This window comes from Notechis scutatus, chromosome 13 (assembly GCF_049901735.1).
Source record: "Notechis scutatus isolate UNSWTSFEM ecotype Mainland chromosome 13, rNotScu1.2, whole genome shotgun sequence".
Taxonomy (NCBI): domain Eukaryota; kingdom Metazoa; phylum Chordata; class Lepidosauria; order Squamata; family Elapidae; genus Notechis; species Notechis scutatus.
In genome coordinates, this window is record NC_142021.1 from 2,476,236 (window position 1) to 2,497,391 (window position 21,156).

The window sequence follows — 21,156 nt, forward strand, 5'->3', positions numbered from 1 at the left end:
GAAGCAACCTAGAAATTAAAGAGAAATTTCCTAACAGTAAGAACAATTAACCAGTGGAACAACTTGCCACCAGAAAATGTGAATGTTCCAACACTGGAAGTTTTTAAGAAGAGATTGGACAGCCATTTGTCTGAAAGGGAATAGGCTTTCCTGCTAGGCCAAGGGGTTGGGCTAGATGACCTCCAAGGTCCCTTCCAACTCTGTTTACTGTTAAAGGGACCTTGGCCAAAACAAAGCAGAGACCATTACCTGTTGGTGTTGCAGGTTCACAGGCCAATTCTATAAACTCTCCTTGCTCTGTAAAGATGCCAGTAATTCAGAGAAAGAGAGAAAGAAATTATTATCATTAGATGTTCTTGCTATTTTTAAGGCAGGATTTGCCCTTCCTGTCAATTCCCCTTTTTCCCCCCCCACAATAAATACGTTTTGTTCAGATTAATAAAATTAAGCCAAAAGTGTGATTGGCTGGTTGGTGATCCAGCCGTCTCCCCGATGAAACCTCATCCAATCTGGGTTGTAAGCCCTGATTCATTGTTTAGTATTGGGGGGAAACATCCGGCTGTAGTTTCTTTATGATTAACCAAATCATGGATTAAGACACTGTGGGAAAACAGTATAAGTGAACTAAATTCCTATTGTGGAAGAATTATAAAGATAATACTCTAGAGATAATCCACCATCCCGCCTACGCCAATTTTGGGCTGTTTGGCATGGGAAGAATTAATCTGCTTCTTCTTAATTATCCAAAGAGTGCAGAGAATTTTATACAGTACAAGCTGGATAGTCTAAAACCTTAATTCTTGCTGGAGACATGCGCCACTAAAATCTGAAATCATATAAGCCGAGTAATTTCCAACATCAAGAGCCAGTTGTTTTCAGCCTACAAGGAAATGCTGAGAGGGATATTTTGAGTAAGGACCCCACAAATATTTTTTTACAAAATCCTCCAGCTTCTTGGATGAGAAGTGAAATGTCTTCAAAGAAAAAAAAACCAAAAACAGAAAGTCCAGTTGCCTCTTGAAAAAGCACCTTTTGGACAACCAGGATATGGCGGAGAATCTCCATAAATATTGAAATAAAGGTTGGTTGGTTGATTTGGGCTGAGTGCATATCGGGTGAACAGCTCACAGTGGCTTAACATCATGCACTTTGCACTTTTTCCAAAGTCCCAACATCTTTTCGCATCTTTTCCAACTTGCTTTGATTTCTGCAGAGAAGAAAGTGGCACATAAGCCCCTCTCCTTCCCACCCCAGCTTGGTTTTCCCGAGAGCATTCAAGTGCCTCGAGGAAGCGGCCCTGCAGCCCTCTAACCCACCCACCCGCCCCCTTAAGTGGCAGAGAGAGAGAAAGGAGGCCTCTGTGGCTTTTGCCACTGAACACAATTGGACAAAAGAGATCAAGGTACTTCATTAGCTGAAACCCACCCACCCCCAGCTGCTTACCCCCCTCCCCCCACTCCTTGCAACTCTATAGGTCAGCCTGGGTGGTACCACTCTAGTGTGATCAACCCCCGCTTTGTCACGAGCCAGGAAAGATGTGGCCGTGGGGCACCCTGCAGGGGGATTAAATCTGACCCCACCACCCTTCATCCTCCCGCGTAAGAGATCCTACGGCTTGCTTATCCTCGTGGTCTCTCCTGCAAGGAGCCCTTTGTTAGGGCTTATCGGCATTCCTAATAAAGGAGAATATTTGTAGCTCAGGGTTGATGTGAGGGGTGCGTGGTGCTGCCTGGGCTGGGTGGTTTTCTTGCAGACGTTTCATGGCCCAACTAGGGAACATCATCAGTGCTAGAAGGGAATGGGGTTTGCAGGGAGAGGAGGAGGAGGAAGACAAAGAAGAAGAGGAGGGAGGAGGAGGAGGAGGAGGAGGAGGAGGAGGAGGAGGAGGAGGAGGAGGAGGAGGAGGAGGAGGAGGAGGAAAACTATGGGCTCCTTGGTGCTGTCTGAGCTTGCTGGCTTTCTTGCAGACGTTTCATGACCCAGCTATGGAACATCATCAGTGCTAGAAGGGTTGTGGACAAGAGGAAGAGGAGGACTGTGGGGTCCTTGGTGCTCTCTGACTCTGCTGGTTTTCTTGCAGACATCTCATGACTCAATCAGGTAACATCATCAGTGCTAGAAGGGAGGGGGGTTTGCAGAAAGGAGGAGGAGGAAAGGGAAAGAGGAGGAGGAGGAGGAGGAAGAAGAGGAGGATCACTGTAAAGTCCTTGGTGCTCTCTGAGTTTGCTTGTTTTCTTGTAGACGTCTCATGACCCAACTAGGGAACATCATCAGTACTAGAAGGGAGTGGGGTTTGCAGAGAGAAGGAGAAGGAAAGGGAAAGAGGAGGAGGAGGACTGTGGGGTCCTTGGTGCTCTCTGACTCTGCTGGTTTTCTTGCAGACGTCTCATGACCCAACTAGGGAACACCATCAGTGCTGCTGCTGCTGTTAACCTAATTTGGGTCATGAAACATCTACAAGAAAAACCAGCAAGCTCAGAGACCACCAAGCAGCCGTCTTATCAACAGTGTCTCAAATCTCTTCCTCCTCTCTCGGAGCGAGTTCCTTTTCTTCCGATGACACGGCTTTGAAAAGGGGGAACCCTCTTCTAAAGCCCCCCCGATTGTCCTAGTGTAAAGCCCCCCCCCCCCGGTGTCATAGTGCTGGTTTTTTCTTGGAAAATGTTTCGCTTCTCATCCAAGAAGCGTCTTCCAAGAAAAATCAGAATGTCCAGTGGCCTCTTGAAAAAAAAAAAATCACCTTTGGGACAACCGCAACCTGCATGATTGAGACTCTCCGTAGAGATTTAAGGAGGAGCTTTGTCAGTAAAACAAGAGGTGCAGCTCACTCAAGGCACAAATCAGCTACATTGGGAAGGAAACACCTGAGTTGCCCCCCACCCCGCTCTCTCCCCCACCCCTTAGGAAAACTGCCTGGAAGGCAGGAGGAAGGGCTGAGAATACAGCCGGTCCCTGTTTACAACAGCAATGGCCACAACGATGCAAAACAAAGAAACGAACGCCTTTATTCTTTGAGAATCACCCAAGGTTTCCACATTCCCCTCTAGCCAACACAATCGTTTCGGTGCTGATACATTATCAGCTATTATCTTCCAAGATGCCACGTACTCAACCTGCTGAACACAGAGCAACGTTGTCAGACAGCAGCAGAAGTCCCTACCACGAGAACAAACCCAACAGCAAATAAATCAAACAGCCTCCTGGCTCAGAGGAGGTACGTCCTGGTTTATCTGCATTGCATTACCCTGACAAGAGCAGGTAAAGCAGAGTTGCACACCTCTGGGCCACAAACCCGATTTGCACACTGTGAGAGGGATCTTGGAGTCTTAGTGGACAACCACCTAAATAGGAGCCAGCAGTGTGCAGCAGCAGCCCAAAAAGCTAATGCAACCCTAAGTTGCATTAGCAGAGGGATACAATCGAGATCAAGTGAGGTACTACTGGTAGTACCACTCTGTAAAGCCTTAATAAGGCCACACCTGGAGTACTGCATCCAGTTTTGGTCAACACACTATAAAAAAGATGTCGAGACACTAGGAAAAGTATAGAGAAGAGCAACCAGGATGATTAGGAGATTGGAGACTAAAACATATGAAGAACAGTTACAGGAACTGGGCATGGCTAGTGTAGTGAAGAGAAGGACCAGGGGAGACAGGATAGCATCTTCCAATATTTGAGGGGCTGCCCCAGAGACTAGGAGGGGGTCAAGCTATTCTCCAAGGCACCTGAAGGCCAGACAAAGAACAATGGATGGAAACTGAACCAGAAGAGATTTAACCTGGAAATAAGGAGGAATTTTCTGACAGTGAGAACAATCAACCAACGGAACAGAAGTTGCCTTCAAAAATTGTAGGAGCTTCATCACTGGAGGCTTTCAAGAAGAGACTGGATTCCCATCTGTCCGAAATGGTGTAGGGTTTCCTGCTTGGGCGTGGGGTTGGACTAGATGACCTATAAGGTCTCTTCCAACTCTGATTATCTTTATCTGCTTTGGTGTCTTAAATAGGGCACCTGGTTCCGAAGCCCAGAGAGTCCAGTCTTCTGGGAAATGCTCTGAGCCACTGGGTGTTGCTGGACTACAACTCCCTTAGTCTCTTCCTCTTATGCAGCAGGCTGTAGGTGCTGGGAACCGTAGTTGGCAGGCTACAATCAAAGCCTCTTTTAGAATAGAATTATTTACTGGCCAAGTGTGATTAGTGCGTAAGCTCTCAGTTTCATAAGATACAACACTTAGTGATAGTCATAGGATATTAAATAAGCAATCAAATCATACTAGTAAACTAAATAAAACAATATAAATTGTAAAGATACAAGCAACAAGGTTACAGCTATAAGACTTAATACATTAATTAGCTTTGCGTGGCTCTTTGCGACACTCTTAGCTTAGCAAAGAGCTGTGGAAATATCCATGCTGGGTGTCACAAGACAAGATAGAAAGACCTGCGTGTGGATTAGAGAACAAATTAAAACATACGACACCATGGAAGAGAATTAAAGAATGGAAATTGAAAGGGACTGGTCGCATAGCAAGAAGAACGGATGGCAGGTGGATCAAGGCAGTGTAGAAGGGATCCCATGTGATCAAGAGTCCACGAAACAGACCCCAAACAAGATGGATTGATGACATCGGCAAGTATGGTGTGTCCAATTGGCCAAAGGAAGATTGGGACCGTACGAGTTGGAAATATGCGGAACAGGCCTTCATCCTGGAGTAGATAGACAGTGGTGAAGGAGGAGGAGGAGGAGGAGGAGGAAGAAGAAGAAGAAAGAAGAAGGAAGAAGAAAGAAAGAGGAGGAGGAAGAGGAAGAAGGGAAGGAGGAGGAGAAGGAGGAATAAGAAGAAGAAGGAATAAATAATTATTAATTATAAGCTGAAGCTGCTCTAACAGAAGGAAACGATTCCAGTGTCTGGCACCAAATATGCTTTGGGCTTGAGGAAAGTTTGCAGAAGACAGAGGCACGTCTCACTTGGCATGCAAGAACTGGAGTAGCCTGCTTTGAAGTCTTTTCAAGTCCTTTTTTCCCTGCTTTCCTCTTAAAATTAGCAGCTTGCACAGCACATCAAGTAACAGATCAAGGCTGAGAGGAAGCCTCTGGGGAGCCACCGCCCAATGAGATAAGGAGACCATTACGCTTATTCCTTTATTCACACTTTTATTTGGCGTTGATGCCTAATGGCCGATGTCTTTCCAGCAGAAGGGAAGCTCTTACGGTAGACCTGTCTCAACCCTCAACCGCTTTGAGACATGCGGACTTCAACTCCCAGAATTCCCCAGCCAACGGTGTTCCCATTTTCAGTTTAATTTTTTGTCATTCCCGCCTGGTGTTCCCCACTTTGGCATCCTTTAAAGAAATTCTGTTCCACCGTTTCTTTGATATGGATGTAACTTTTGTCCCGCGGTGAGTTGGCTGCGGTGACTCCATGCCAGGTTCCTTCGGTTAAGCAAAGCCATTTAAGCCATTTAGCAGGGCCCTGGAAACACACCTCCCCTGTTGCAGAACCAGCCTTGAGATCTGGGTACACACACACACATCCTACGGGTGTTTGGGGGAGCTTTTGAAGAGCTGGCACTTCGCCCAGGCCTTTAAAGAGGGGCAGATCTTTATAGATAATCAGAGTTGGAAAGGACCTTGTAGGTCATCAAGTCCAGTGGTCACCAACCAGTGGGCAGAGGACCACTGGTGGTCCATGAGAAAATGTTGGTGGTCCGCAGAGAAATGTCAACCCCAAAGCAATTAATCCAGGCTGCGCGGGAACACAAGGCTTGCGTCGCTTGCATTGCGAACAACAGGAGGTAGTGAGGAGAGGGGGCAAAAGGCCAGGGGGGGGGGACTTGCCCCCCTTGCCCCACATGCCTCGCCTGGCCACTGGGCTGCTTCTTTCTGCTTCTTTCTTCTTCTGCTTTTGGCTGCACGCAAGGAAAGCAGCCAAAGTCTTTCTTTCTCTCCCCCAAACTCCGCCAGAAATGAGTCTTTGGGACCTTGCAAGGCCTCCTGCTCCAAGAGGCTGCACCGGCAAAGACTCATTTCTGGGGGGGTTTGCGGGGAGAGAAAGAAATACTTTTGCTGCTTCTGCTGCTTTCCTTGCATGGGGCCAAAAGTCTCTCTCTCTCTCCCCTCCCCCCCGAGAATGGGGCTGGAGACGGTATCCTGCGATTTTTTTGGGATTTTCCCAGAGTCTCTGCTGCTTTCTGCAGAGACCCTGGGGAAAAAACATCAGCAAGCCGCCGTCAGTCAAAATTCATAGTCGTGGTCTGTGGGATTTAAAATTATGAGTGTGGTAAAATCCCCGAGGTCCAAAAGGTTGGCGACCCCTGATCTAGTCCAACCCCCCCCCCACACACACACACCTAGGCAGGAGACCCTGCGCCATTTCTGACAAATGGCTTCAGTCACCGGAGTCCCTTTTCTTTACAATTGAACATTGGTATTGAGTTACAAAATATTGCAAAATGCCAAAGTCAATGGAGAAACAGTGGGGGAGGGGGGAAAGAAGGGAGGAGAGAAGTGAGGAAAGATAAGAAAAAAGAAAGGAAGAAAAAGAGGCATTGACTTTAAACTCTCTCCGTTGTAGTGAAATAAGGCATTAACATCAAATCACAGCTTTTTTGCTTTCTCATCATCATCTGAACAAGTCATTTCTGTAAAGATCTATCTATCTTGGTAAGACCCAAAGTCAGAAAAAGTTTCATTCTTTTCCACATCAAGCACGAGGCTTTCCTCTGTTATTGCTGTGTTGCTTTTTAACCGCTTTCCTATTTTCTTGGGAACGGCCCTGGGGCACTTGAATAAAAGAAGCAAATAAAACATTAAATTATTATTTTTTTCATTTCTGCAACCTGGCAAAAAAATCTAGAGATAGATCACTCCTGAACATTGAGGTTAATAAATGGCATGCCTTTGGAAACCGCACAGCACAAAACGTTGCAGCAATGAGCAGCTTAAATTAAGTATGTATTTATGGATCTCAGTGTGTGCTTCCGTGTGCTTCTGCGGGATTAAGTTAAGCCGAGATAGAGAAAGCAGCATCAGCATAGATGCAGGTACCAAAGAGCCAGGAAATCAGCCAAGTCTTGAAATGCAGGACGTGTTTGACCAACATTGCATCCAGTTTTTGATCACTGCATGACAAAAAAAAAGAGGTTGAGACTTTGGAAAAAGTGCAAAGAAAAGCAACTAAAAGGATTAAAGGCCTGGAGATTAAAACGGTTGCAAGAATTGGGTTTGGCGAGTCTAGAGAAAAGACTAGTGAAGACAGGATAGCAGTAGTCCCGTATTTGAGGGGCTGCCACAGAGAAAAGGGGGTCAACTTATTTTCCAAAGCACCAGAAAGCAAGAAACAACAGATGGAAACTGATCCAGGAGAGAAGCAAACTTGGGATTGAGAAGAAACTTCCTAATAGTGAGGACAATCAACCAGTGGAACAGCTGGCCACCAGAAGTTGTGGGTGCTTCATCCCTGGAGGTTTTCAAGAAGAGACTGGACAGCCATTTGAAATGGTATAGGGTCTGCCGCTTATGCAGGGGGTTAGACTAGAAGACCTCCAAGGTCCCTTCCAGCTGTATTGTGATGGATTGATTGGGTTTTTTTTTTTTTTTTTGCTAGTCCTCCTCAATCTAATTTTCATTGCGGGATTGTTGTGACAGCGCTAACAAGCTGCATCTAAATCAGAGCTTGGGATGGGTTGGCAAAACAACAAAGACAAACCTAGGTTGCATCAGCAGAAATAGAAAGTCCTGATTCCACCCTATTTCTCCGGGCTCGACTTCACAAGCGGCCTCCTTTCGGGTGGGTCTTTGTCCGAGAAGATCAGATCAAGACGATACGATTCATTCTAGGAGGAGAATTCGAAGATGCTGGATGGGTCAAAAAAGTCAGGGAAGTGGCCACCTGAATCCCTCCCTCCTGTTGAAAAGAGAGCAGGCCTAGACAGCTAGATTTTGACTGACCGCCACAGTTTGTCAGCCACCACCAGATGGACTCGCAACTGGCTGACAAACCGTACTCAACGAGTAGTCCTCAATGGGTCTAAGTCTACATGGAGGGAAGTAAGCAGTGGGGTGACACAAGTTTCCGTCTTATGCCCTAAGACTCTTCAATATCTTCATTAACGACTTAGATGAGGGAGTAGAAGGGGAACTTACCAAATTTGCAGATGATACTAAGCTGGCAGGAATAGCCAACACCCAAGAAGATAGGCTCAAGATCCAGATGGATCTTGACAGACTAGAACCCTGGGCCATATCTAACAAAATGAAATTCAATGTAGAGAAAAGTAAAGTCCTACACTTAGGCAAGAAAAACCAAAAGTACACATATGGACTAGGTGAAACCAGGCTTAACAGCAATAACTGTGAGAGGGATCTTGGAGTCTTTGTGGACAGCCAGCTAAATAAGAGCCAGCCGTGTGCAGCAGCAGCCAAAAAAGCCAATGCAATCCTAAGTTGCTTTAACAGAGGGATACAATCAAGATCAAGGGAGGTACTACTGGTAATACCACTCTGTAAAGCCTTAGTAAGGCCACATCTGGAGTTCTGCATCCAGTTTTGCTCACCGCACTATAAAAAAGATGTTGAGACTCTAGAAAAAGTACAGAGAAGAGCAACCAGGATGATGAGGGGACTGGAGGCTAAAAACATACCATGAACGGTTGCAGGAACTGGGCTTGGCTAGTCTAGTAAAGAGAAGGACCAGGGGAGACACGAGAGCAGTTTTCAAATATTTGAGGGGCTGCGAGAGACAAGAGGAGGGGGTCAAGCTATTTTCCAAGGCCAGAGAAGGAATAATGGATGGAAACTGAACCAGGAGAGATTTAACCTGGAAATAAGGAGAAACTTTCTGATAGTGAGAACAATCAACCGATGGAACAAAAGTTGCCTTCAGAAGTTGTGGGAGCTTCTTCCCTGGAGGCTTCCAAGAAGAGCCTGGACTGCCATCTGTCAGAAATGGTGTAGGGTCTCCTGCTTGGATGGGGTTTGGACTAGATGACCTACAAGGTCCCTTCCAACTCTGATCATCTGTTATCTGAGCCCCAAATTTCCATTGTTAAGGGAGACATTTGTGAAACAAAGTTTTGCCTCATTATATGTCCTTTCTCGCCTCGTTGTTCTCATTGTTAAGCGAATCACTGCCACTGATAAATTAGTAAGTTCATGTAACCGGTTATATATTATAGACAATAATATATATATATATATAGATGAACACAATACGGAAGCCTGATGATGGCGGATGAGATTCTGCGGAAACGTTACTACAACTTTAAAAGCTGGGAAAATACCTGAACAAAGCTGAATACCATATCTGTGAGTCAGACTGTGAGTCAGACGAACACAATACCTGATGATGGCAGATGAGATTCTGCCGAAACGTTGCTACAACTTTAAAAGCACAACTAGAATGATGTGGGAAAATACCCGAACAAAGCCGAATACCATATATATGTGTGTGTGTGTGTGTGTGTGTATATATATATATATACACTGTATCTCTTCCTCTTGCGGTGTTTCTCCAGTTCCCCAATATTGTCCGAAGGTAATCCTCACTGCTGTCAAAACATGCCATGCTAAATACATACCGTACTTCTCTTATCAATTTTTTTCTGATATCATCCCTAATAAAATAAAATAACAGTTCAGGTTTGAAATCTACATGTTGTTTCCCCTGTTATCTTTCCTAACCACCTGTGCCTTTTTGCCCAACATTGTTTCGCTTTAGCACAACTCCACCACATGTGATAAAATGTGCCCGTCTTTGGATTCCCTTTCCCACATTTGCTAGACCTATTTTAAAACATTTTAGCTAACCTAGCAGGTGGCAAATGCCATCTATAAAGCCTTTCATATAAGTGTCCTTCATAAGAAGTTGCCATTGTTAATCTGTAGTTCCTTTCCCGTACATTTTGCCAGAATGTTCTGTTCTGTTCTGTTCTGTTCTGAAACAGGCTTCATTCAGACAGAGACAGGTGCTTTCCTGGAAAAAGCAGGATTCCCACCTTGACCTCATCATCAGATGCCTTGGAGCCAATCGGCAGGCTCCCTCTTGGCTTCTTGCCGCCTTTTCACCTCCCCAACCCGCCCCGCCGGGTTTTTGCCTTACCTGGGCAGATCCCATCAGGTGATGAGTGAGTCATCCCAGCCTTTCCCAGCCGGAAATGAAGAAAGCACCTGGAGGAAGAGAAAGCAGGCTCTGGGCCAGCAGCCTGAGAGGACTTTCCAAGGCAGCCTCCAATCCTGCCCCCTCCCCCACACACACACGCACAAGCAAGCCGGTGGTGTTCCTCTACAGGTAAGTCCTTGACTTACGACCGCAATCGAGGCCAGGAATTTATGCTGCGAAGTGAGATATTTGCAAAGCGTCCCATTTGATGATTCGCCTTGGCCCCGTTTGTGTTAAGGGAATACCTGTTAAATGTTGTTAAATGAGTCACACGGTCGTGAAGTGAACCTGGCTTTCCCCCGTCGGCTTTGCTGGTCACAAAAGGGGGGGGGGGGTCAGGTGACCTTGCGAATGTCTGTCTATCTATGTATGTATCTATGTATCTATGTATCTATCGATCTAAAAGCGAAATGCCACTCACACTCATCACGAAATCTCCAGAACTGTACAAAAAGAAATATTTTATGAGTTGACAGGTACTCTGTTTCTTTTTTCTCTTTAGATAATCAGAGTTGGAAGGGACCTTGTAGGTCATCTAGTCTAACCCCCCCCCAACCGTAAAGCCTACAAACTTGAAATTTGTCACGTATCTTCCTCTTGGCTTCTAGGTGCTCACTAAGAAAGGATTTTTCGAAATGACCATCAGAGCATTTAGTATTTTCTATATTACTATTATTATTATTATTATTATTATTATTATTATTATTATTATTATTATTATTATTATTATTATTATTATTATTATTATTATTATTAACACGCTCTGATGCTAAGGAGTTCTACTCCCCTCCCCACCTGAAAAGAAATCTCTTTCAAATGCAAAACACAAGCAGAGGAGTTTCCATTTCAGAGCACCAAGCAGCTTTAGTAAAAAAAACAGTTGAGTTAAGCCACGCCCAGGCTCCTTGCTGTCTCCTTCTTGCTCACACAGTAAATACTGTTTCAGTTTCCAAACAGCCCTCAACTGTCTCACACACCGACCGGACACTAGCCAGATGAATACCGATGGATGCTGGTAGGCAGAAGCAGAATCCCCCCCCCTTATTTCCCTCCCCCAAAACAGCCCAACCACATAGTTTTGTAGCGAAGCACCGGTATAGAGCTTATATGCCGTTGTCACTTTAAACGGTCATTCAATGAATCGCTGTAAGTCTTGGACTACCTGTATTTACACGAGAGACTAAGCAAGAAACACCCGTAGTTAGCCCACCTGCTTAGGAGTTGCTGGGAGAAACTATTTCGAAGGAGAGAGTTATGCCATACATGCTTTCCAACCTTGGCAACTTTTAAGACTTGTGGACTTCAACTCCCAGAATCCCCCAGCCAGCTTTGCTTTGACTTTTGTTCACCTTTTTTTGGTTGGGTGGGGGGGAAAAGACATTTCTCTTCTCATCCCAGTTGAAATTCTAAAATGGATAAGAGTTGAGGGATAGATACAGAATCGGTCTTCATATGGTGTCTGTTTCATTAAGGGCTGGGGGGGAAAAGGCAGAATGTAGAAATTGGGAAAACGGTATTACATATACTGATATATGATAGAATATATTATAATTACCATGGATACGTATATGTTAAAAGTTGAAAGATTCTGATTATGTATACCTAAACAGTATTATTATTGTTATTAGTATTGTGTATAAAGTACATCGACCCAGACAGTACATTGTTCACAAAGCACTAATGGATGATAGAGATAGATAGTTTTATTTAAAGTTTTTTTATCTGTCTATCTATCTATCTATCTATCTATCTATCTATCTTATCTATCTATCTGATATATATATATTAATATTTTATTATATATTATTATAATATATTAAATTATGTTATATATTATATAATTTTATTTGAAGTTTTTTCTTTATCATCCATAAGTGATAAGTGATAGAGAAAAAACTTTAAATAAAATTATATATATATATATAAATATAATATAACCTAATATATAAGATAAGGTAAGATAAGGTAAGATAAGATAATTATAATATAATATATATTATGTAATATAATGTAATATAATATAAGGTAAGGTAAGGTAAGATAAGATAAGATAATTATAATATAATATATATTATACAATACAATACAATACAATACAATACAATACAATAACATTACATTACATTACATTACATTAAATAATGTCTGTCTATATGAAAGTCCGGTTGCTTTTTAAAAAGTGCAACGCAGACTGAGAGGCACCGTCGAGGCTAAGCCGGCAGGTAAGCCGGCGTGGGAACCCGAGGGGGCGTGGCTCCGCGGGTGGTGCTGTCGGCGCCGTCCAATCCCAGGCCGGCTGGCGGGACGAGCCCACCCCTGGGCTTTTTTTTTTTTTTAAAGCCGCCCTGCCGCACGCGCTTCATTCATTCCATTCCATTCCTTCCTTCCTTCCTTCCTTCGCCGGGACGCGCTGGCCATGGTTGGCTTTGCGCGCTTGGTGCTGCTGGCCCTGGGCTTCGCGAAGCTGCCTTGCGCCCGCGGCTCCTGGACCGAAGCCAACACGGCCTGCGCCACCAGGGCCACCGGGGGCCGCTCCGGGCTGCTGAGCTTCCTCTGGCTGCGCCCCGACGGCTCCCCCGCCACCGTCCTGGTGCAGAGCCTGTGGGATCTGCGCAGCGGGCAGCTGCTGGAGTGCGCCCTGCGGACGGAGCCCGACGTGACCCGCCGCTACTTGGAGCTCTGCGGACCCGGAGGGCTCCGCCACCCCTTGGCCCGCGCCTCCTGGGACCCGCGGCTGCGGAGAGAGCTGGACGCCTTGGAAGCGCGCAAGGGAGCCTGCAAGGGAACGCCGGCCCGCCGCGCAGCTGCGGCGGCGGCGGCGGGAGGAAAGCGGGAAGGGGAAGCGCGGCCGCGGAGCCGTCGGGGCTTGACGTTTCCCGGGACGCTTTGGTGCGGAGCCGGGGCCACGGCTGAGATGCCCTCGGAGCTGGGTAAAAGGGGAAGGGAAGGGTCGGGGGGGTGGCAAGGCCCACGGGAAAGAAACCGGCCCCCTACGCCCCCAGCCACCCACCCGCTCGGGCCCAAATCCCCCGAGGGTCCCCAGTTTTTGTGGCTTTAAAAATAAAATAAAATCCGGGCGCTTTGCTGACTCTTTGCACACACCCACGCGGGGGGGAAAGGAAAAAACAACCCAAAAACAGGCGAGAAATGTGTGAGAGGTTGGGAAGCCAGTCAGCAAACGGTCGGTGGAACGCCTTGCCACTGGTTCAAACCTTGTCAGAGTACAACGTGGGTACAGTGAGATTGGCTGAGCCTCCCTTCGGTGAACCTCCCCAACACAACTCACCGGAACTACAGATTACAGAGTTGGAAGGGACCTTGTAGGTCATCTAGTCCAACCCCCAGATGCTGCAGTGGGAAGCCAGACGTGGTTTGGAGTAGGTTTTGTCTTGGGGTGGGGTGGGGGGTAGACATATTTCCCCCCCTACATCAGTTTCTGTCTCTCTAGTATACAGGTTAGCGTTTCTTAACCTCAACCACTTTAAGAGTGGTGGAACTTCAGCTCCCAGAATTCCCCAGCCGGCAGACTGAATTATGGGAACGGAAGTCCAAAACCCCTTAAAGCGGCAGAGGCTGAGCAAAAAACTAGGTGTAAAGCCCAGAGCACCCCACTATGATTGGGATATCCCTGATCACGTGACCATGGGCATGCTGTAAAGGTATTTTTAAAGAACAGGGAATCTCCAACTTTGGCAACTTTTAAACCTGGAGGACTTCAACTCCCAGAATTCCCTAGCCAGCAAGAATTCCCCAGCAAACTGGCTGGGGAATTCTGGGAGCTGAAGTCCTCCTGGCTTAAAGTTGCCAAGGTTGGAGACCCCTTTTAGAAGCCTCCCAAGTGGGGTGAAATTCCCAGTGGCCCATTTTTCATCTGATCCCAGTTCCTTCCTTTTCGCAGGGGTTTTCCAGGGCCCGGACGTGTGTTGCCGTGAGCATGACAGTTGTGATGCTCACATCACAGCTCTGGAGTTCAAGTACGGCATGCGTAACTACCGGCTGCACACCATTTCTCACTGCAGCTGCGATAACAGGTGAGTACAGGCTCCTGGGATGCTCGGGGGTGGGTGGGTTTGATTTAGCCTTGCCCAACCTGGCACCTTCCCAATCTGTTGAAGACGTTTCGCTTTTCATCCGAGAAGCTTCTTCAGCTCTGACTTGGCTGGTGGGGAAGGGAAGGATTTCTATTTCTTGCAGACAGCTGGTCATTTGCATCCTTTTAAGAGGGGCGTTGAGGCCACTTGGAGGTTTCTGTGTGTCCTCAGAGTCCCCTGAGTGAAGCCTTGTTGGAACTGCGGAAAGGACGGTGTTGTAGACTGGAGATAGATGATGCCTTATCCCTTCCCGCTCTGCTGAATTTCAATTTGGACATCGATGGCCTTTTTTTTTTGACCCCGAAAGGCACAGACAAACCTCCAAGGGGCCTCAACACCCCTCTAAAAAGGATGCAAATGACCAGCCGTCTGCAAGGGAGATAAATCCTTCCATTCCATTTCTTAAAGCAGCAATCGTCAAACGAAGTGTCCTCCCTCGGCCTCTCCACAGGTTCAGCGATTGCTTGAGGAACCTCAACGACACCATCTCCAACTTCATCGGGAACAGTTTCTTCAACTTGCTGGAAGTCCCGTGCTTCCAGCTGACAGAGACCGAGGACTGCGTTGAATGGCACTGGTGGGGCGGGTGAGTAAGCCGGGGGGTGGGGTGGGGAGGAAGTATATTCTGAGAAAAAGAGACTCCTTGACTTACGACCTCCTTCATGTCACCAAGGCAGATGTTCGCTAAGTGAGGGTGGTTATCGTCCCGTTGTTACGACTTTCCTTGCGGCTGTGAAGTTGGTCATGTGGTGGGGAAACTGAACCTGGCTTCCCCGTGGACTTGGTTTGCGTCAGAAGGTCGCAAAAGGGGATCACGTGACTTCTCTCCCCCTCACACACACCCCCCGGGGACACTTTTGACCGTCATAAATAGGAACCGGTTGCCAAGCGGCTGAATTTTGATCATGTGACTATTGCGGAGGCTGCGACAGCCATAAGTGTGGAAAAGTCACTTTTTCTCAGTGCCATTGTAATTCTGAACAGTCACTAAATAGAACTGTTGTTAAGGCAAGGATTGCCTGTGTTATATTTCCTTGATTTTTTTCCTGCAAAGTCCTTGATTGGCTTCACGATTTTTGCTTTGAGCCTTTTTCCCAGCTTGTGTTCTCTTCCTGGGCTTCCCAAAAGCATGAAGCCGATTCCTCGTCCTGATAAAAACCCCTTTTTGTTTAGGTTAAAGTGAATTCTTCTCATTCGCTTTCCAGCAAAGTCCCGACCAACAGTCTTTCAAGAGATTGCACAACTACGGACCTTTATCAGGCTGGGAGAGTTGCCAGGCCGATATCTCCCAAACGCCACACTGTAGCAGCAATTAACTTGGCAAGGAGTCAGGAACAGATCTTCACCCTCATGAATTGAACTGTCTCCTGCAAAGCCTCACTCCCCTTTCGCTCCTCTTTATTCCCTCTGGGAGGGGCCGTTCAACGTCCATCTGTGCCTTTACTCCCGAGTTGACCCTTGTTCCTTAGTTGTTCCCTTCTCCTGGCAGCTCTGTGCATGCGCACACTGGGAACAGGCTCCAGCTTGTTCTTCTTCCCCACAGCATCTTCTCTAGATGTCTCTTCAAAGATGGTACCCCAAACTGGTCCCAGTATTCAAACTAGGGGCAGACCAGTGTAGAACTGAACAGCAGAGTTGCTTCTCACCTTGGGAAATCTTGACGCAGCCTAAAAATCTCTCCACTTTTGTTGCTGCTACATCCTACAGCAGAACTCATACTCAGCTAATTATTATTATTTTTTTTGCTACGATCCAGTTAATATAATTTAACTTGGGATTCTAAGAAGCTTTGATCCGCTAGGATTGTGGGACCCCTTGTATGTACAGGCCAGGTGCTTCATGCTCTACTTATTGGATTCCGTTTCTAACCTTCTATTTCCCAACCTTCATGAGATCTGGAAACACGGGCTTTCCCACCCCCCCACCCCCAATTTCCCAGCCAACACGGCCCTCGGTAAGACTTGGGATCTCCGTGGGTTGGAGAACGCGCCTGTCAATCTACCCAGATGGTTCTAGATTTGTTCTTTCGTCAAAGCCATCTTCATAGCCAATTGTCTGTTGACTCTCAATCTGTGGTTTTCTCCACCTTCTGCAGGCCATAAATTTAAGTTTGGCTTTTTTCCCCCTCCTGCTGCCTTTAAGGCCAAAACGCCTTTTCAAGGACCTGTTAAATCTTGCTTAAAAGGACAATGGAGCTGGGTTTGCACAACAGACAATTTGCAAGCGGCCCAATCACGATATAGTTCTGTGTCTTGTGGAGGGGGGAAAAAAAAAAGAACTTGCCTCTGTGATTAATTTTGGGCTCGGTGCATCGCACAAAAGCAAGACCGGGCCAACTTGCATAACCCAGGTAAAGGTGGCGGAAATGCAAAGACTGAGCAAGGCGCCTGGCTTTCTCCTCCCCTGTGCTAGGTGTAAGAAGTATGGCATGGTGCCGCTGGCTCACTTGGTGGATCCAAGCCCTTATCAGCCCATCGAGAACCCCGAAGCTACCGCTTCTCCTCTCCAGCCTAGTCGGCATCAGAAACCTGGCTCGAAAGGCAACAAAATGCGGAGAAAGAAGGTGGAAAAAACCAGTCCCAAAACTCAAGATCCCATCAGCCCCTCCTTCTCCAAGCTGAATCAAGTCACTCACCTCCCGGGGAGAAGCTCTCCAGGTGAGGAGACTGTGCCAAGGTCACCTGCCCTTCCAACTACGTTGGAGCCTGGTCCCACCAAGATGGAAAGTGAGATTCTCGCCACACGTCACCCGGTCGTCTTTTCTTCGGAAGACGCCTCCTCCAACGAGACCTGGCAAGGAAAAAGGCCCTTCGCTGGACCGTCTGCAGGACACGGCCAGGTGTCTAAGCCAAGACCAGGTGAGCCAAGCCGCAGCCTGAGTATTCCTTCTGGGGCCACTTAAATGTGGGAGGGTTTACGAAGGAGCAGGTAAAATATTTGCTTCTTGTCTCCGAGATTGACAAGCGGGGCTCTTTCGAAGCTTTGCTAAAACAGAAAACTTTGGTGTGGGAGGGGTCTCCAACCTTGACAACTTTAAGCCTGGTGGACTTCAACTTCCAGAACTCCCCAGTCAGCAAAGTTTTGGCTTTACTCCTGAGTCGATCCTTGTTTCTTAGCTGTTCCCTTCTCCTGGCAGCTCTGTGCATGTGCACACTGGGAACAGGCTCCGGCTGTTCTTCTTCCCCACTGATCTCTGTCTCCGAAGGCAGCTGATAACTGTCGGACAGTCCTGGCCCCATTTCTGCCTCCGATGCAGAGCCCTCCAGGACTGGCCCATGTTCCTCCCCAAGCTCCTCACTGTCCGGGCCTGCAGGCTGGGGAATTCTGGGAGTTGAAGTCCGCCAGGCTTAAAAGTTGCCAAGATTGGAGAGCCCTCCTTTGGTGTTTTTTTTGGGCTTTATGTGGATAGGCTACGTAGATGTCTAGTGTTAGACAAGGACCTGGGAAGCCCATGTTCAAACCCACACTTTGCTGGGGGAGGGGGGCGCTCTGTGATTGATTGATTTTGTGATTTTGAAAAGCTTCCCTTGGCCATGCCAACTGGGAATTCCCAAAAGGGCAACTCCTGGGCCGAGCGAAGCTCAGCCTGAAATGGTGGAACCCCGCTTAGAGCCCCCCAAAACCCAAAAAAAGGGGTTGGGGAAAAAAAAAAGCTAACAGTGCCCAAATAAGATCAGTGGGACGTTCCCCAAAATGGGAAGTGGGTGGGTGGGCTTGCATTGCTGGTTCCCGGCTCCTGACAACCCCCTCCCCCCAATTGGGCTGTTCCTGGCCAGGGTGGGAAGAGCTGGGGAGGGGCTTTGGCGCTGTGAATTCCCCCAACTGAACTGCGGCCTGCTTTTATTTCTTTCTCCAGGCCTGTCGCGGAGATGCCGCTGCTACCAACGGCTGGACCAGTGCCCCTTCCAGATCGGCCCGCACGAGTTCAAGTACCAGCTCCACAATTCAGACGATCGCATGCTTTTCCACTGTAACTGCACCCGCCGGTAAGCGGACCTCCGTTGCCCCCACCCCTCTAGAAGTTGTGGGCGCTCCCAACACGGCAGGTTTTCAAGAAGAGACCGGACGACCATTCATCTGGAATGATGCGGGGTCTCCTTCTGAGCAGGGGGTTGGGCTGGAGGACCTCTAGGGTCCCTTCCAGCTCTTCTCTTATTCTAAAATGTTATGGAGTGTCTCCTGCCTGAGCAGGGGTTGGGCTAGAAGACCTCCGAGGTCCCTTCCAACTCTGTTATTCGGAGGAGCAATCGGTCCGTTTGGATTTAAAGACCTGCATTAGAACTGAATCCCTCCCCCTCTTCCCCCAAAAGCATCAGGCTGTCACTTGTCCCCCAGCAGGATCCCTGCACGGAAAATGTTGGTGCTGGTTTGACCCCTGGCACTTTATCCCAAATTCACACCGATGCAGTGGGCTTCTTGGAATACCAGCTGTGAGTTTCCCAACTCCATTCGAAGTGCCGCCTGCCGCTCCAACATGAGAGTTGTAGTCCTGCTGACTTATTGTGGGGAGAGGAGGGTGACACTAGGCCAGAGGTCCCCAAACTTGGCCACTTTTAAGACTGGTGGACTTCAACTCCCAGGATTCCCCAGCCAGCATAGCTTGTCTCTCTCGCAATCCCTTCCTCTGCAATCTCTCTCCACTTTAGGAGGTTAAGAGGGAGAGAGAAAAAGCAGGCATGGCTGGCTGGGGAATTCTGGGAGTTGAAAGTCCGCCAGTCTTAAAAGTGGCCAAGTTTGGGGACCCCTGCCCTAGGCTGAGGGAGATTGCTAGGGGTCTTTCCCTGTCTTGCCTTTGTGGGGGCTGAAGATTGGATCCCGTGTGTGTGTGTGTGTGTGTGTGTGTGTGTGTGTTTCTTGGCCTGCAGTGTTTGAGGGCATCGGCTGGATTGTGGCTTTCCCTTTGGCTGAACCCCCCCACAAAGGAGATTCGATGCAAGTTTCATTCCTTTCCTCCCCCCACCCTTCCAGGTTGGCCCGGTTCCTGCGCAGGAGGAAGGGTCCCAACGAGGTGGAGGAGCAAGTCCTGTCCGACTATATCTCCCCTTCCTGTTTCGTCCTGGAGACCCCGCCAGGCTGTAGGACAGGAGACAAAAGCTGGCCCAAGTAAGTGGAGGGGGGAGGACGGGGGAGCCTCCCACCCAGGGGTGGGATTCTACCAGTTCGCACCTATTCGCTAGAACCGGTTGTTAACCTTCTAAGCACTTCAGAGAACCGGTTGTTAGAAGAAATTACTGGGCTAATCCTGTAAGGAAGGCAGGAAGGAAACATTCTGGTGTTGCTTACAGAAACTGCCTCTCCATTAACCCTTATTACATTCTTGGGCAGGACTAGACTTCCTGTCTCAGGAACTTCTCTGGAGGTTTTTCCCCCTCCTTTGCTGGTACTTTGCTTGTGTGGAGTGACCATTCAAAGTTACAATGGCACTGAAAAAAGTGGCTTATGACCATTTTTCACATTTACGACTGTTGCAGCATCCCCACAGTCATGAGAGGCCAGGCGAAGAGATGGCACCAGAAGTTGTGGGTGCTTCCAACACTGGAGGCTTCTAAGAAGGACAGAAATAGCATAGGTCTCCTGCACAAGAGCAGGGGGTTGGACTAGATGGCCTCCAGGGTCCCTTCCAGCTCTAAGCTGATTCTCTCTCACTTTCCTGTCTGCTAGGACTATCATTAAGTGTTGTACGTTATGATTCTTGATTGTTAATGAATGTACCTTCTCTTTACGTATACTGAGAGTATTTACACCAAGACAAATTCCTTGTGTGTCCAATCACACTTGGCCAATAAAGAATTCTATTCTATTCTATCCTATTCTCCTTCCTTCTCCCCTTCTCCATTTCTATTCTATTCTATTCTATTCTATTCTATTCTATTCTATTCTATTCTACTCTACTCTCTCCTATGTTCCGTTCCGTTCCATTCTACTCTACTCCATCTTCAATTAGAATTCTATTCTATTCTTTCTCTATTCTATTCTATTCTATTCTATTCTATTCTATTCTATTCTATTCTATTCTACTCTACTCTACTCTACTCTACTCTACTCTACTCTACTCTACTCTACTCTATTTCTTGTCTCTCTCTCTCTTTTTTGTTCGGAAACCCGTCCAACTCTTGGTTCGTGCTCTGCCCAACAAGGAAGCCGGATCCAACCTTTCTCTCTCTCTCCTGCAGCTGCATTGGCATCGGCAAGGCCATCCTGGCCCCGGCTCGCCACCTCACCAACCGGCTGACGGGCAAAGAGGCGAGGGGCTCTCTCAAAGTGAGGCGCCAAGAAGGGGCATCCCTCGAGGGAGCCGCCCAGCTCTTTGAGAAGTGTGTGCAGCTGGTGCGTGCCACCTTCCAGCCGGTGCCCCGCTGAGTGAGGGTGGCCTTTGCCATGGCACACACGCACACAAGAGAGAGAGAGAGAGAGCACCAAGCCCAGGAAGCGGACACAACGAAACGGAGCCGTTCCTCCTCCCATGTGCGTTTCCTGCCCAGTACAGACAACACAACAACTGCTGGTATGAAGCAAAAGAGGCCAATCCGTGGTGCAATGCCAGCTGGATCCCCACCTGCTGCGAAAGGAATTGGCCTCAGAAGACCCGGGACCCTCAAAAACTCGGGGGCACCGGGGCTTCAGTGGGCGGCTGATGGCACCGAGCCCCAAAACGAAGGGGTGACGGGGAGAGGTGAAGCCGCAGCCAGGTGGGGATGTCCAGGTGACGTCCCTCACCTCTCAAAGCAGAGGGGGGGCCTGAGCAAGACTCCTCTTGTGGGGAGGGGCAGGGGTCTCCCACCCCACCCCACCCATGATCTCCTTGCAAAGGGGGCAGCCTATAACTTATTTGGGGAAGGGACAATGTTGTGGGGCCCTGAACGATGTCGCAATAACATGTTTTCTAAACGTGGCTTGAGGTCTTCT

General features: G+C 47.8%; 1 protein-coding gene across 2 annotated transcripts; it reads left to right on the plus strand.

Annotated features, from left to right (window-relative positions):
- The first annotated feature begins 10,105 nt into the window (after window positions 1-10,105).
- Window positions 10,106-21,142, plus strand: PLA2G3 (phospholipase A2 group III). 2 transcript variants are annotated; one of them, XM_087942602.1, is made up of 7 exons: window positions 10,106-10,288; window positions 14,058-14,190; window positions 14,662-14,836; window positions 16,663-17,108; window positions 18,107-18,236; window positions 19,219-19,353; window positions 20,424-21,142. In XM_087942602.1, exons 1-7 carry the CDS (start codon window positions 10,121-10,123, stop codon window positions 20,608-20,610), a joined length of 1,374 nt encoding a protein of 457 aa, XP_087798728.1. In that variant the 5' UTR covers window positions 10,106-10,120; the 3' UTR covers window positions 20,611-21,142. The 2 variants fall into 2 exon arrangements, with proteins under 2 accessions (XP_087798728.1, XP_087798727.1); XM_087942601.1 differs by lacking the exon at window positions 10,106-10,288 and adding an exon at window positions 12,368-13,089 and having other exon boundaries at window positions 14,702-14,836.
- The last annotated feature ends 14 nt before the right edge of the window (window positions 21,143-21,156 follow it).

Bases quoted from the DNA above. Each gene is read 5' to 3' on its own strand.
- PLA2G3 (XM_087942601.1), top strand. From the start codon at position 12,576: ATGGTTGGCTTTGCGCGCTTGGTGCTGCTGGCCCTGGGCTTCGCGAAG. The intron at 13,090-14,057 runs GTAAAAGGGGAA...TCCTTTTCGCAG, and splicing joins TGAGATGCCCTCGGAGCTGG to GGGTTTTCCAGGGCCCGGAC. The intron at 14,837-16,662 runs GTGAGTAAGCCG...CCCCTGTGCTAG, and splicing joins GAATGGCACTGGTGGGGCGG to GTGTAAGAAGTATGGCATGG.